General features: G+C 46.8%; 1 protein-coding gene across 1 annotated transcript in view; it reads right to left on the bottom strand.

Moving 5' to 3' along the window:
- Positions 1–1,657: 1,657 nt before the first annotated feature.
- LOC144094332 (uncharacterized) overlaps positions 1,658–14,787 on the bottom strand; it is a 326,344-nt gene continuing 313,214 nt past the window's right edge. Inside the window, exons 2-3 of the mRNA XM_077628298.1 lie at positions 9,511–9,616; positions 1,658–7,976 (exon numbers count right to left, since the gene is read on the bottom strand). Of these exons, the coding sequence (XP_077484424.1) occupies positions 7,515–7,976; positions 9,511–9,570 (522 nt within the window). The 5' untranslated portion in view covers positions 9,571–9,616 and the 3' untranslated portion in view covers positions 1,658–7,514. The remainder of the gene's footprint in view (positions 7,977–9,510; positions 9,617–14,787) is intronic.

Raw genomic sequence — 14,787 nt, forward strand, 5'->3', positions numbered from 1 at the left:
CCATGGCTCTCAAGAAAAGGCGCAGGGGTTCGAGCCCCGGCTCGAAAGCTTTCCAGTGCAATTGCTTTTTTTTTCTTCGAGTGTACTGCGCAATGATGGTGGAACGACGCCACGGCCCTGTAGACCAATGAGGACATGTGTAGTGATGTTACCACTGTTGTACTTTCTGATCGTTGTAGGGTATTTGAGTTACCCGCTATGGGTTATGTCGTTGGGACGTCACACCATCGTAAACCAATGATAATTTCGTTTCCACACCAAAACATTGCCGCCCACGTAATTTCGTTCTCACATCGCCGAAGTTGCCGCCGAACGTGCACTCTAACGCTATCGCGCTGAAGTTCCTTGGCCATCGCAGCTCTACCCGTGCAATGGACAGATGTTGGCTGCAGCGGTGGAAGTTTCTATCACAATCCTCCCGTCATACAAATGCCAACGAGCAAATTGGCACAACTGTACCTGATCTCTCCGTCGCGTCTGTAATCCATGGTTAATGCATGCGGGCAGGGCATGCCACGTTATTGTGGCTCTAGAAGTCTACAGCGCTGCGCCTAGTTCAGGCTCCTGGAACAGGCTACGTCGCCACTGTCAACATTTTTTTTTGCTGCGCAGAGAAGCTGGCTTCCAGGTTTTTGCAAAGGGTAAATAGCGCAGCCGATTCGAGAATGTCACGCCATCAGGCTCACCCCAACGCTCTTTTAATGAGGAAGCATTAAAGCTGTCGTCGCACCAAAACCCGGCGGATCTCAGAAAATTCCCTGACTCCAAAATTTGTACCCAAGTTCTCCCGCCCCATAATTGAATATGGTTGGAAAATGGTACCAGATTTGAAGGACCAACAAGATTTAGGAACCCTAAATTTAATATTGCGGGAAAATCCGAGCTAGACCAGATTCAGCGGGAAAAAGATGCATATAAAGGCAGCGTGGCGGCGCGGCCAGTGGTCGCAAGCAGCTCTAAGTCTAGAGAGGCGGTGTTATAGAGTGCTACAGAACAGGACCCTAACGAAGCTGCTTCTTTCACCTACAAAACAGTAATAAAACCAGGGTCTTCTGCAAGCGGGACCGTGACTGGCGCGGTACCTGCGGAGACTCCTGGACCGTCGACTAAGCCTAAGCCGGGCCGTCCAAACATCCGTTCGCCGTCGTGGAAGAAGGTTGACTCTTTAATGCTGTCGCATTACCTCTTATGTGTTGTTTAAATTGCCCCCAAGCTTTAAAGACTTACTTTGCCGGCATTTTTATCTAGGACTTGCGGTTTTCCCATGCCGTTTAACTTCAGCGTCTGACGCTATTTCTTTCACACCTTCCTTCCATCTGTGCCGGCGCAAAGAATGCGACGCCAGCTTCGAACGTGGACCGTAGCACTGCAGGCGCAGCCATGCACGACGTTGTACGGCATGTGAGTGCCCGTTTTGTTAAGGTATTTCATATCGCAGCTAATACTGCTTGAGCGTAGCATATTGAGCAGCCGCTTCTATAGCGGTTTCGCCGACAATAACTGCCTCCCCCCCCCCGTCTTTTTACACCTATATAATGTTACCTTACACGGCTAGACAGGCGTAGCGCTGACAGCGCACGTGCTTTCTTCAGTGCCCATAGTGTGCCTTTCTAGTCTTAAATGCAGTACACATAACAGCCACACACTGACCACGAAAAATAATCAAACAGCTTTTATTTTTCTCACCCCTGGAACACCACCAAGTCACTGTTCTGGTGGCAGGGGACAAACGCATACCAAAGCAAAAGAACGATTTTATGTAGACCAAGTTATTTTAACGCGTCGAAACTCAGCCTAAGAACCTATGAATTGTTTCAAGGGTAACAAGTAGAGAAAACAAAGCTATGTGTGGCGATACCGAGCGATGCAGGTGACGCAAAGGACACAATCACAACGCTTCTAACACACGGACATAAGGAAATTCGAAATAAATGTCATTTGCACGAAAAGTCATTCCCCGTGAACAGCGAGACAACGCACGCAAGCGAATTTATCAGTAAATATCCGTTTACCCAGGAACAACCATGGGGGCTTGACTACAAGAACACGAAGGTGTAGCAGTAATAAAATGGCGAATAATCATAATAACAGCGATAATAATGTGAAAATTCATGCGGGGTAGGAAGCTGGCGCTTATATTCGTCAAAGCAAAGGTAAATCTACTGGTCGCAATTCTCGCAGCACGCCTTGCGCATCCCTCTAGTCTGTACCAAAGCCATACGTGTGATCATGTATGGTCATGTTTCATTCAGTCTGGCGGTGCCCTGCGCTTAATAAATGTCACATTGTTTTTTTTCAGCATCTTTTTTAATCATCCTCAGTAACTAAAACAATTATACTATATTCGCATCGACAGATGCACTCGTGCCTCTTACAGTGCTTTTGCAACAGCGCTAAATGAAGTGCACCTTAGTATGCCTTAAAACAGACAATACTTTCGCAGTCCATTGGAACTAGTAACTTGTTCTTAATCGCAAGTTGAACGACCTCTATTAGTTTCGCGGCCTGAATGCATATTCACACCACGCACTGCATTGTTTCCACACAAGGTGTTAGTATAGTTCAGGGCGGGAAGACTGTGCACTTTTTGTGCAGAGAATGCACATGGCATACTTGTAGCAAGGAGTCCGCATTCCATTCCACTATGGATTCAGGAAGCTGGGATAGTACTCGAGAGCTCGGTCCTCTTACGGAATCTGACCTATTTTCTGCGATTCGGTGGGGTATGCTCAACGGCGCGTGAATACACATTTAGTGACCGCGAAGTCACTCGTTGCTGCCACCATGTTACAGTCGCAATATCTGTATACCAATGTGTCTGAATTACGGAACACACAACTGGTCGATCTAAGAAACTAATCTCCTCAATACTGCATACCTGTCCGGCTCCTTTCGAAGATCAATTCCAAGCTCTTACATCAGATCATCAAATTCTCTTAACAATGCATGCTCCCGATGTCTACTACGAAGCTCGTGCACCACGCCGTTTTTTTTTAACTCTCTTGCCTGCGCTCTACGATGGACCTTACGTGAAGTGGTGCACTGACTAGACCCGTGCTTACTGCGAGTTTTGACACCGGTTGTAGAAAGCGCGAAGTTTACATTTCCAAAAAAAGGTTTCGGGACCTGAAGCGTCAGGAGTCAGGTACAGTGTGTGGTGGCGAGAACAGAGCGCCCGCATTATGACGCCGGCCTCTGTTGCTGCCAGAGTGCATTGGTCTAAATGTTGACGCCATTACAGCAAAAGTTGCTGGATGTGCATGCCTGTCCAGATATGCGGATTTACTTCTGGAGGATGTGACAAATAAAGCCATTGGTGTCTCAAACGACCAAACTCTGGTTCGCCACACAGCCAATAAAGAATGAAAATAAATTGGTGTGAACGCAGTCGTACCGATTCTCAGTTGTTCTTCAAAATGCCAACCTTTAAAAAGAGTCATCTTCATAAAAACACTCTAGCTTCTAGGCAGGCCGAGCTCCTACTGGTGGATATAATGTAACGGTGTTTCGCTTGAAACTAACCAAACTTATTAGTTCCTATTCAAATTGCGTCTGAATACTCCAGCAGACCTTGAAAAAGACTGCATTTACACAAATTGACCTAGTTCCTATGCCTTTTCAGTACATTAGAGAGCAAAAGCTCGTTATTAGAGAGTCAACCTGAGAGTAGAGCTCGGTACTTCGCGACAAGCAAAAAAAAAGGGGGGGGGGGGCTGAGTCACAGACTTGTTTGGTGTCCACCGCCTTGATGCTGTTGGTTCACAACGTAGGAAACACTGGAGGTGGACGATAACAAACGGCTAACAGCTACCATATCCCCTCTTCTCTCTCGGATATCTGATTTCTTGTGTTTCTTGGATTATCAGTTCTTAATGCTATTAATACGTTTCACGAGCCAGAGCGGTCGCATCATGCCGTAGGTGTGGATTGGTGAGTCCAAGAACTCCCCATTTGACATAAACCCTCATCATTCTTGGTGCAGTATCGAAATGCAGAAACACTATACCAGGTCTTTAATCTCTTGCCTTCCACTCTGCCCGACAATTTCCCGCCTAACGCGATAGACCACGCAAAGCGCTTTAAAAGAAAAAACTACTGATTATAATACTAATGCGAGAGTGTTATTAGGAAAAGCGGGCCGCCGCGGCGGCTCAGTGATTATGGCGCTTGACTATTGACTCTAAAAACGCGGGTTCGACCCCGGTTGCGCGGTCAAATTTCAATGCAGCCGAAATTCTAGAGGCCCGTGTACCATGCGGTGTCAGTGCACGTTAGAGGACCTCAAGTCGTCGACAGTTCCGGAGCCCTTCAGGAGCTCCAGGACCGGAGCTTTGGGACCTTAAACACCCATAAATTAAACCAATCTCATCAGGAAAAGCATGAACGCTGTGGATGATAATCTCAACGAAATACATATCATGACTAAGCAGCATTTAAGCTCTTTTGCTTCAAACTCACAATACATTTAATCTAATTAGCACTGCAGTTTGTTACTCAGATGCTTCGCAAGCGAAAGCCTTGTATTAAGCAGTATGCACATTTAGACTTCGTTAGTCCCACACATCAGCTGCTCAGCTTTCTTGCCTTCTGTAATGTCCTTCTTGTATACTCAGTCATTCGCAAAAGCACTTTTCAACGCTGGATGTTTCAATAAGAAGAAGCTACAGTTCCTGTCGGCCAAGCGGTTAAGTACACCAAGCGCATGAGGAAAGTACTGCAGCACAAAAAAAGGTTTAGAGCCTCTCCCTAATAAAACTAGACATTCATTTACCGCTTAGACCTTACACAATATACTAACAAACCCTAAACTGCTTAGTAAAACGATTAGCCTCAAATCCTGTACATTGTCGTTACATGATGTCCATAATGTTCCTATCCCTTAACCGGAAGTCCCGAATGCTGTCAACTCTGCGTTTTGCTCTGTATTGATATTACAGCCCGGAAATTTCCGTCCTTGTATTTCTTCCTCCGACCACTTATTCATGTCTGAAATAACATTGGACGCTTGCGGCATTGCCAACTAATTGATTCATTGAAGGTAACTTTTAGCTGCCATTGATGCAAATAATTACAAGGTATTTAGAAGTGCTAAACGTAGAACTAGTGTCATTTTGTAGAATATTTTTCAGCGTTCACTTTCATCGCATGTCTTTCCACATGACCAGAAGGCGGGCAAGGTCATACCTGTCCGAAAAAAAATGATGATTCGTTTTCTCCCAACAACAACCGATCCATATTCCTCACAAGCGTCTGTTCAAAATTAATGAACCACGTAATTTCTTTCTACATAGTGAAAATTCTTCTAGCTGTCAACTTCTTTCATCATAACCCGCAAGGTACTCGTAAGTGACTGCCATGTGACACTCAGCTAACCCTTTTTATAACCGACAAGAGCTCAAGCCTTCGATAAAGCTTTCTATAAAAGGCCCCAAATTGTCTACTTCTCCAGCTTTCATGCATGTTCCTCAGCCTGCTTGTTCTTGATTGGACACGTGACTTTTTAACCAACCGTCATCAGCTCGTTTTTCCTAATGATTGCTCCTCTCATTTACACCCCGTTATCTAAGGCAAGCAACAAAGCACAATCTTCTGTACCCTTCTATTCTTAATTTACATTAACGATCTTCCCACTAGCGTATCTTCTAACATCCGCTTGTACGGAAATCACTGCTTAGTTTACCGCCCTATTAACAACATGACCGCTGTTGTCGCTCTTCAATCCGAGCTACATCACATCGATACCTGGTGCAAAAAAAAAAGCGCGTAATGTTTTCAAACACAAGGAAATTATCTCTTGTCTCCATTCATCGCAGGCAATGTTACCCTATCCAGAATTACAATACACCCTCTTCAACCCCGAAATTAGCTCCGTAACCACTTTCACGTACTCATCTTTCATCTTTCATAGACTACTCGCATAAACTTACCAATTCGGCTAACCATGTACTCGCAATTTTCGCTTAGCGCATCCTCCCACAAAACTACTAAGATATACACTGTACCTTCGTTCGGACCAAGCTCGAGTTTGCATGTGTTGTCTTAGACCTCTACCAAGCTAATCACATCAACTTATTAGAAACAGTTCAAAACCCTGCGGCGCGTTTTCGTTTTCTCCAATTGCTAATGTATACCCAGTGCTACTCAACGTAAAACACCAACTTCCCAACCATATCTATAGGGAAGCAAAATCACCCGCCTCTCCCTGTTTCACAAATTCTGTCAAGAATACCCTCGCAGCCCTCTTATTTTACCACCCCTTCGCCCCTTCTGCCGCCTCAACCATGACAAGACCGTACATCCTCCTTCAACCCTTTCGGTCAGCCCATCTTTCCTTGCTTTTTGTATGAACACCCAAGGACTGGAATGACCCTCCTGCCACTCCTGTGATCCATCATAACCATGACCAGTTCAAGAGCTTCACTGCATAACACATGTATAGTTACAAACGCCCACCCCTTATGTGAAACCCCTTTACAGTGGAATTTAACGCCTTCAAAAAGAAAATAAAGACAAAATCCAGTTGCGAACAGCATTTTGGAAAATATTTACACGCGGCAAGTATCCCGTTTTTCCCACTTCCGTTTAAGCTTCCTAAATACAGCGCCTAAACACTAACAAAAGAATCACTAAGGACAGGCTCTTTGATACGGCAAATAGATTTCCTCTGCTAATGCAATACCTCCATTAAGCTTGTAACAAATCCGCCGGAAGTACAGAGCGGCAAGCCAAAGCTTGTCTCCCAAGCACCTCTATCGATCTGAGGCAAAGCTCGTGTGCGGCCCAGCTATACTCCCTGCACCGCGGTTGGAGAGATTTTGCCGCATGCTTCCACTTGGGGAGCTTAGGAACAGCATTCTCGCTTGTGACCGAAGTCCCCAGGATCTGAAACGCGAGACCATGCTGGACAACACGGGAGGAGAAGGAAAAACGAATTCAGCGTCAGTTTTTGTTCCAATTGTACCACAATGGAAACTTCATAGATCTCTAGGTTTCCTTTCTCTCTCGCATTTTTCCTTACTCCTTTTTTTTGCGAAGGCCCAGGCTAAGCGTTTTCCTTTCTCGTGCTTGTGAGTATAGCTGTGCTCACTGCACTCGCTCTGCTGAAAAGCCTCTTTCTAGCGTCAATTTATACCCTAATGAAACATAAAGTAGAGAAAATGCACTTCCACACCCCCCTCTCCCACTCGTGACGGTCAACAAATCCAACGTATGGCGCGCATGTTCCCACCCATGTTTCTCGTCATTCGGGTTATCGAACCCAAATGGCGTTGTAGTTCAAGGAAACAGGAATCGGCACAAGTCCGTAATGTATAAATGGCTTGCCCGACCTAAGCCGCTGCTACGCTTTAAGAGAGCGAGACTGTTTCAACAGCGGTACCTTGAAGCCACTCGTTCGTGGCATTACTCGTACACAAAACGCGTATACAAACACGAGTAGGATTACACAGCACAGACAAGTGGCACACGGGTAACGGTGAACGCGGAAGGGTCCGTGGCGCGGTGGGAGGACTGTCCTAAAGCAAGGCGCACAAGACGGCAGCGTCCTGCATCATGTTCTGCAGCGGCACCTGCGTGTCCATCGGCAGAAGCTCGACGGTGAGCTGCCTCTCGGAGCGCGCTTGCTCGCACCGGTGGCAGCTGCACGCCAGGGGACCCGGAGCGCCGCCGTCGCGGGACGTAGAGGCCACCTTGATGTCGTCCTCGTCGTCGTCCTCGTAGGCCGAGACAATGGCCCCTGGACTGTCGTCCACAGCCGGGCCACGGCCGCCTTGTCTGTGGGCAGTGCTCGCCTCCGCCTTGGCCAGACGCTGCTGCTGCAGATGCTGATGGTACTGCAGCTGCTGTTGCTGCTGCAAGTACAGCTGCTGCCGCCGCTGCTGCTGTTCCAGCGCGACCAGCAGGTGTGGGTTGCACTGCGGGCAGTTGGGGTCGAGCTGCGCCGGTTGAGACTTCTTTTTGCCGAACAGCCTAAACTTCTGCGCAAAGAAATGGGCAGAAAGATTGCAACAAAGAATGAAATGTAGAACTGCACATGCCAAATGTTTTTTTTTTTTTTAAATCCTCCTAAAATTGAAGCTATATTCGTCCGACCATTCGCGGTTTTTTCGAAGCGTTCTTATGAGAATGCTTATTTATTACCTACACTGCTTACGATTACACCCCGAGATTTTTCTCTTTTTTGCCGATTCGGGTATTGAGGCAGAAAAGGGGGTGAAACCACCATAGCCACTCAGCCGTCGGGGCAGCTTTAAAGCATAAGATTAGAAAAAAAATCAGTGACAATTCGTGCCTTTTCTTTATGGTTGAAAAGAAGTTCACGCCAGTGAAAGAAGAATACTTTTCAGAAAAGGTAACGTAATTCATGGACTTCCCCACAACGTTTTGGCGTCCCATTTCACCCTCGCATGAAAACATGAAGGTTATTAAGGTGGGTGGCAGTGTTATTACTGAACAATCAGCAATCGCTGATAGGTACAATGTTTATTTTGATTCTGTGTTCAGTCTTTAAAATCATTGACCTCTGAATTCCAATACAGGATGAGCGCAACGCCGTCTTATATGCCAGATATTGCTTCGTATCACCAAGGGATAGTTTCCCTCCTGCTTATACAGACGCAAAAAAGAATCTCCAGGCACCGATTCTATTCCTAATGAGTTTTATTATTTTCTCCTCTACCAAACGAGTTTTCGTCCAACTCTCGATTTGCGACGACCCGATTTAATTCATATGAACATTAATTTTTCGCTAGACGATAGCTGAATGGAATTCCATGCCTCAGGCCCTCTTACAGGCAAACAATCTGCTCTAATTTGAAGAAGATCATTTGTCCCGTTACTCATCCGGAAAGAAATCCTCCGTCGCTGTTTTATTCCATTACGTCCTTTAACCGCTATTCCAATTTTCAGTGGCCTGAAAACTAACATATTTTTGTGAATACTGGTCTCTGAATCTGATGTACTTGAGCATTGGTCTGCTGAGCAGGACGGCAATGCTATGATGATTTGCTAATTTCGAGCTGACTGTATTAGTTTTGTATAAATTTTATACTTGTGGTGGTGTACAATTGAGTTTTAATCATCTGCACTCACCCTATGAGGGCGTTACGGATTTATATATAAATAAATGAATAATACTAAGAACGTTAAATAAAATAATTAAAGAAATCCAATCAGAAAAGATTGCCCCTGTAGTCGCGTGGAACCGCATGACACGAATGACTTTCTTCAAGTGCTTCCCCGGACGGTGGTTTAAAATCACACCCAAGACCTTTTAAAAATATCAGAAACAAGTGCATAACAAAAAACAGCGTTGCAAAGCCCTCGTGGTCTAGTCGCGAAAGCGACACGTGCGGTGTTCTTGTTTCCGGCAGGTCGTCTGAAAAAATAGCGCACTTCTACACGCGCGTATCCTTTGCGGTCAATGTGAGCCATCTCTGCGCTTCTAGTTCGTTCGAAGTACCGCGAATCCATTAGAACCCGGACAGCCGGTCTCCCTTTGGGAACACTCACCTTGGCTTTCTTTTTCTGCATGGCACCGTCTTCGGGTTCGTTGGACAAGGTGTCCATCATGGTGTGCGCGGCAGATCTTCTCTCAGCAGTTGCGGCCGAGTTCTGCCTGTGACAATGAGACAGAAGCAACAATGCAGCGCCCTTAATCAACCCTGACACAATAAAAGCAACATAAAAAGCGTCTGCAAAACGTGACATGATATCTTTTAGAGAGCCGGTCGTGAAACAGACCCCTATTGATGTGAAGTACAGCGCTTGGGGTAATAGAAGGACTCAGCGTTTTGGCATGACCACCCGACCGTATATTTACACATACCTTCAAGCGCCACGGCGTTGTGGGGAGTAGTGGGGAACAAGACTAATGAAATGAGGATTATTGTGGAAGAACGCCACACCAAAAAGCATACTGGCTTCGAAAACAAGAATTAATACAGAAACTAGATACGATTGTAGATGTGAAAAGGCAGTAACTTATTTATACTATGCACGCAGGCAAAAGCTACTGAATAAAACCAGCACAAATACCGCATGAAACACTAAGACGATAGCACAAAACAACACCAAAACAGGAAATTAGAAAATAAAAAGAAAACTTTAACAGGTACCGCAAGAAGATGTAACACCAACACGTTTAGTTGACAGCAGTATGGTGAAAGGCAACTGGACAACTGTGTAGTCAGGACCACAAGACACAGCTGCGGGATCCAATTGTTCCAACAACCGACATGCCTCTCTCGTTCATCGGCGCTCACAGTGCTCAGTCCTGTCTGTCGTTGCATTTCACGCTCTACGCACCCTTGATAAAATAGCTGCCTGCATATCTTATTAGTGACTGCGACTACCGGACTGCGAATCCTAATATTTCAGTCACTGATATTGAAATCTAACGCGCAATGTTTAGACTACCGCCCCGCAATAAGCCAAGCGCGACTGTCTTTGCAGCATGATTCGCTTCTCAGCAGCATTGTGCGTCTATTTTTCCGGAAAGGCGGACCGAGACATCGGAATGTCAGCTTTCTGTTGCCCCAAAGCAAAGGTCTGAAAATTAAAAAAAAATCCTGAGCAGTGTGTTAACGCTCACCGAGCTTGTCTGCTTATTGTCTGCTTATTACCATAGCTGTGGATGAAGGAGCCCTCAACAGGAAGGTCATTGCGGTGGTTACCTCGAGGTGTAGCCGGCACTCTTACTTCGCTGCTCTGGCAACGGGCTACACACTCGCACCTGCCAGAGCCTCGTGCAACGACTGGACGGTGCCTAGTTTCCTCGCCGCACACCGGACAGACAGAAAAACATTATTCAGCAAGTGAGTTTTAGACCCAGCTGGGTCCCTGGGCCACTGCGCGGTCCCGCACTGCATCAAGTAGGTCATGCCGGGACATGACGTCGGCAGCCCGAGTCACCGCAGCAAGCTGCGATGTCGGGTCTGCAGACATAAGCAGGACCTCCCAGTCCTCCCAGCTCGAGATGGCGTGCTGTCCCCGCGGGGGAGGGTCAGCAGGGCAGTCGAAAAGGATATGAGAGAGTGTGGCGTGGGGGTCACCACATAGAGAGCATGCAGGGGATGTGCCGCAATAGTGGGATAAAAGCTGAGAGGATGACAGAGAGCGGGTCTGGAGGCGTCTGAAGAGGATCTGTTGGGAGTGCGTAAGAGATGGGTGGGGAGGAGGGTAAGTCCGACGGTCCAAACGGGGTATTTGCGTGAGCTCCGCAAAGGTGTGCGCCCGCTCCCTCGAGAATCCTGGATCGAGACTGTCCTGAGCCCGGCAAATCAGACCTCGGGCCAATTTATCGGCAGCCTCATTTCCAGGGTTCCCAGAGTGAGCCGGCACCCACTGAAGCTCTACCCTGCGCGGTAAATATTGGGTAGGGGTGTTCAACAATTGCCAGGCAGGGGCGTGAATCCTGCCCCTGGCAAAGTTGGACAGAGCCGTTTTGGAGTCGCTGAAGATGTATTGGGCGTCCGAATGTGCAAGGGCTAGGGCGATGGCGGTCTCCTCTGCATCCTCAGGCGTAGAGCCCGAGGGAAGACGGTGAGTTAGGGGGTGAGGTAGGGTTGGATTGTAGGCAACTGCCACCGCTTCATGCGCTGTACATGCGGCATCTACCCAAACGGTATCGTGGGCTTGCCCATAGTACTTATAGAGGGCATTAGCGCGAGCTACGCGGTGAAGGATGTGTTATTGGGTATGGACGTTTCGAGGTAGGGGTTTCACAACGAGAGGTGTATGGATGTGTCGAGAGATGGCTATAAGGGTCGACTGGTTAGCGGGTATGTTGATGCGAAGGGAGGAGAGTATATGGCGGCCAGTGGCACTCGTGGCAAGTCTAAGGTACTGTGTCTGAAGGTGCGCGTCAACTAGTTCCTGAATGGTGTTATGCATGCCTAGTGCAAGAAGTTTGGCTGTGCTAGTGCTACGAGGTAGGTTTAGGGGTCCCTTAGTCGCAAGGCGGATCATTGCGTTCACGCGTTCGGTTTCCGTGCGGTTCAATTTGAGATATGGGGTTGCGTATAGAATGCGGCTAAGCGTAAATGCGTGCACTACTTTCATGTCCGCTTCGTCTAAACCCTTGTTAAGGGAGGACACTCGGCGTAGAAGGTGCAACACGGATTGCGTGGAGGCCTTGAGCCTTTTAAGGGTATGTTCATTTCGTCCAGAATCCTGCAAGTGGAGGCCAAGGATGCGGAGGGCGGGTGTGATGGGGATAGGGGATCCTTTTAAATTGATTTGGATGGGCGAGTTAGCGCTAGATTTTGGCCTAATTAGGAAGAGCGCGGACTTAGAGGGGGAACATTCGAGCCCTATGGATGACGCGTGAGAGGAAATGGTGTCTGCTGCTAACTGAAGAGTTTCCTCAATTTCCCCGTCAGAGCCATGAGTGGTCCATGTGGTAATATCATCAGCGTACAGGGTATGCTTTAGGTGTGGGATTAGAGCCAGTTTGTGAGCTAGGGGGATGAGAGCAACGTTAAAGAAAAGGGGAGAAAGGACCGCCCCTTGAGGGGTTCGGAGCTCTCCGAGTGTATAAGGGGATGTGGTAATCTGATCTATGTGCAGGGAGGCAGTGCGGCCCGAGAGAAACGAGCGAGCGTAATTGTAGGTAATATCATCAAATACTACCGGATATTACCAAGCGCAAACATGTTCTCTCTTGGCGCACCATTTCACCCCAACCGTGAAAAGGAATCACGACGAGGGCATTGCGTAAGCTCAAAATCTCGCACCCAAGCTGGAGCTGTCAACAAAGCGCCACGACTGTGGCGGAGAGGAGTCCCCAAGCAGCACAGGTAATTGCCCTGACATTCAAACGGTATTGGCAAAGGCCGGCCCTACAAAGTACCAGGATGGAACCATCCTGTTGCAATAGTGGGCCGATTACCTGTGCAGCTTGGGTCGCTATGCCGCCCACAGAAAGACAAGGAAGACACAGAAACAACGCCAGTGCGACTGTTTTTTTTTTTTTTGAAGCGATGTTTATTGCCTCACGGCATAAAACTATGAAGTGAGAGATGAGTAAGATGCTTAAATAAATTTGAAAAGATGGGCTGATTTGATGAAATCAAGAAGTGAACGATATGGACCATGTGTCCAGCATATATAGGAATCCGGATTGTCCGGTGAGAGTCACACTGCCGCCAGGTGCCGAATTCTCGTCGGCTTCTGTTCTTCGACGGAATGCAAAGCGCAGTAAACGTTCCACTCACGGTGGACACCCGGACAGCACAGTGAGAAAAGAGATAAAGGAGAGAGTGAAATAATGCAAAGAGAAATAGGCACTATAGGAGGGGGAGTCTCAAAAATAATTTCCGCCACTTTGGCCACGCAGCCCCAGAACCACATTGTGATGCCTCTAGCGCACTGGTATGAACCTCCATCGAAGTTAGGTTGTAGAGTTAGGAAGCGCCCACTAGGATATCCTCCGTCGACGGCAATCGACCAGAGGTAGCCCATACGGATCGCCTATAATAGTGGTTGTACTTGATAAAGATGGTTCGTTTCTTGCAGTGATGCAAAATTGAAGCCGTGGTTTCGTATATGAGTTTCCATTACACTGGTGGTCATACACATAAATCCAGAACGACAGGCACGTTGGCTGGCTGCTTGCCTGTGTGCATTAGCTGCTGCCTGTCACGCTTTCTAAAATGCACGATCTACGATGATGATAGCCTCACTGTACAAAGACCGCCAAATCGTTATCGAAGAGCTTCGTTCAGGTGACCAGAAAAGCCTGCAGAGTGAAGGATAAAGTGAAAACCTGTTGTAGTATCATGCAGCTCTCCAGACTACTTAACGAGATCAGAAAATGCAACAAAGCTTCTCTGGAATTGTTTATTTTGTGTGCGTGTGTGTTAAAACGCACGAGCCCGATATGTTTTCTAGATATATATTCTCAGTGAGCGCGACTCACGGCGGCAGCAATTTAGCCCTCTTCTTCTTGAACACTCCAGAGGATGATCCCTTCGTCACCAAGAATTCAACAAATGTGACTACTTTTTTTAAATAGCATGCAGATAGACATGGGGTTTATCTTTTCCATTGATGTTGAAGATTTATTCATCCCGTGCCGCATGCAGAACTGTTTGAGTCAGTGCGTGAGCGTACTGAATTTAATAGCGCTCTATCCTTTCAGAGTTCAGCGGGGATTAGTGTGGAAAGTTTCCTTCACTCCTTGAGTTCTACATTCGCTCAATGGTAGTTTCTGTTTCAACAGGCTTGTTTGTTAAAAAAACGGGCATTTGCATAGGATCTTGTGTTTACCGACTCCTATGCAATATATTTTTATCTTCTATTGACCGTGCCTTAGCATCTTCTATTGACAATGGCTCAGTTCTGATAATTTTTAGATACGTTGACGGTTTTTTGGCGCTTTTAAGAACTAACTACACATGACAAACGTCAGTCCGGCGGAAAGAATCTTTGATCTGTTTAGAAAACTAAGGAAAGGCCTTGTTTTTACCAATGGACTACCGGAGAATAATAGTTTGCAGTTTTGAAATATCAGCATTCCAGTCTCCTACCAGTCTCCTCAGGCGTGCCCCAAGGATCCGTCCTTGGGCCACTCTTGTTTCTAATTTATATTAACGACCTACCTGAGAAATTAGATTGCCATATTCGGATGTTTGCTGATGATTGTGGTATTTACAAAACAGTCACTAACACCTTTGACGAACAATCCCTTCAAAATAATTTAACTCATGTACAAGACTGGTGTAGTGAATGGCTAATGACACTTAACACAAGTAAATGCAAATATATGTCGTTCCATCGTCGTCGTTA

Source organism: Amblyomma americanum, chromosome 6, assembly GCF_052857255.1.
Source record: "Amblyomma americanum isolate KBUSLIRL-KWMA chromosome 6, ASM5285725v1, whole genome shotgun sequence".
Lineage (NCBI taxonomy): Eukaryota > Metazoa > Arthropoda > Arachnida > Ixodida > Ixodidae > Amblyomma > Amblyomma americanum.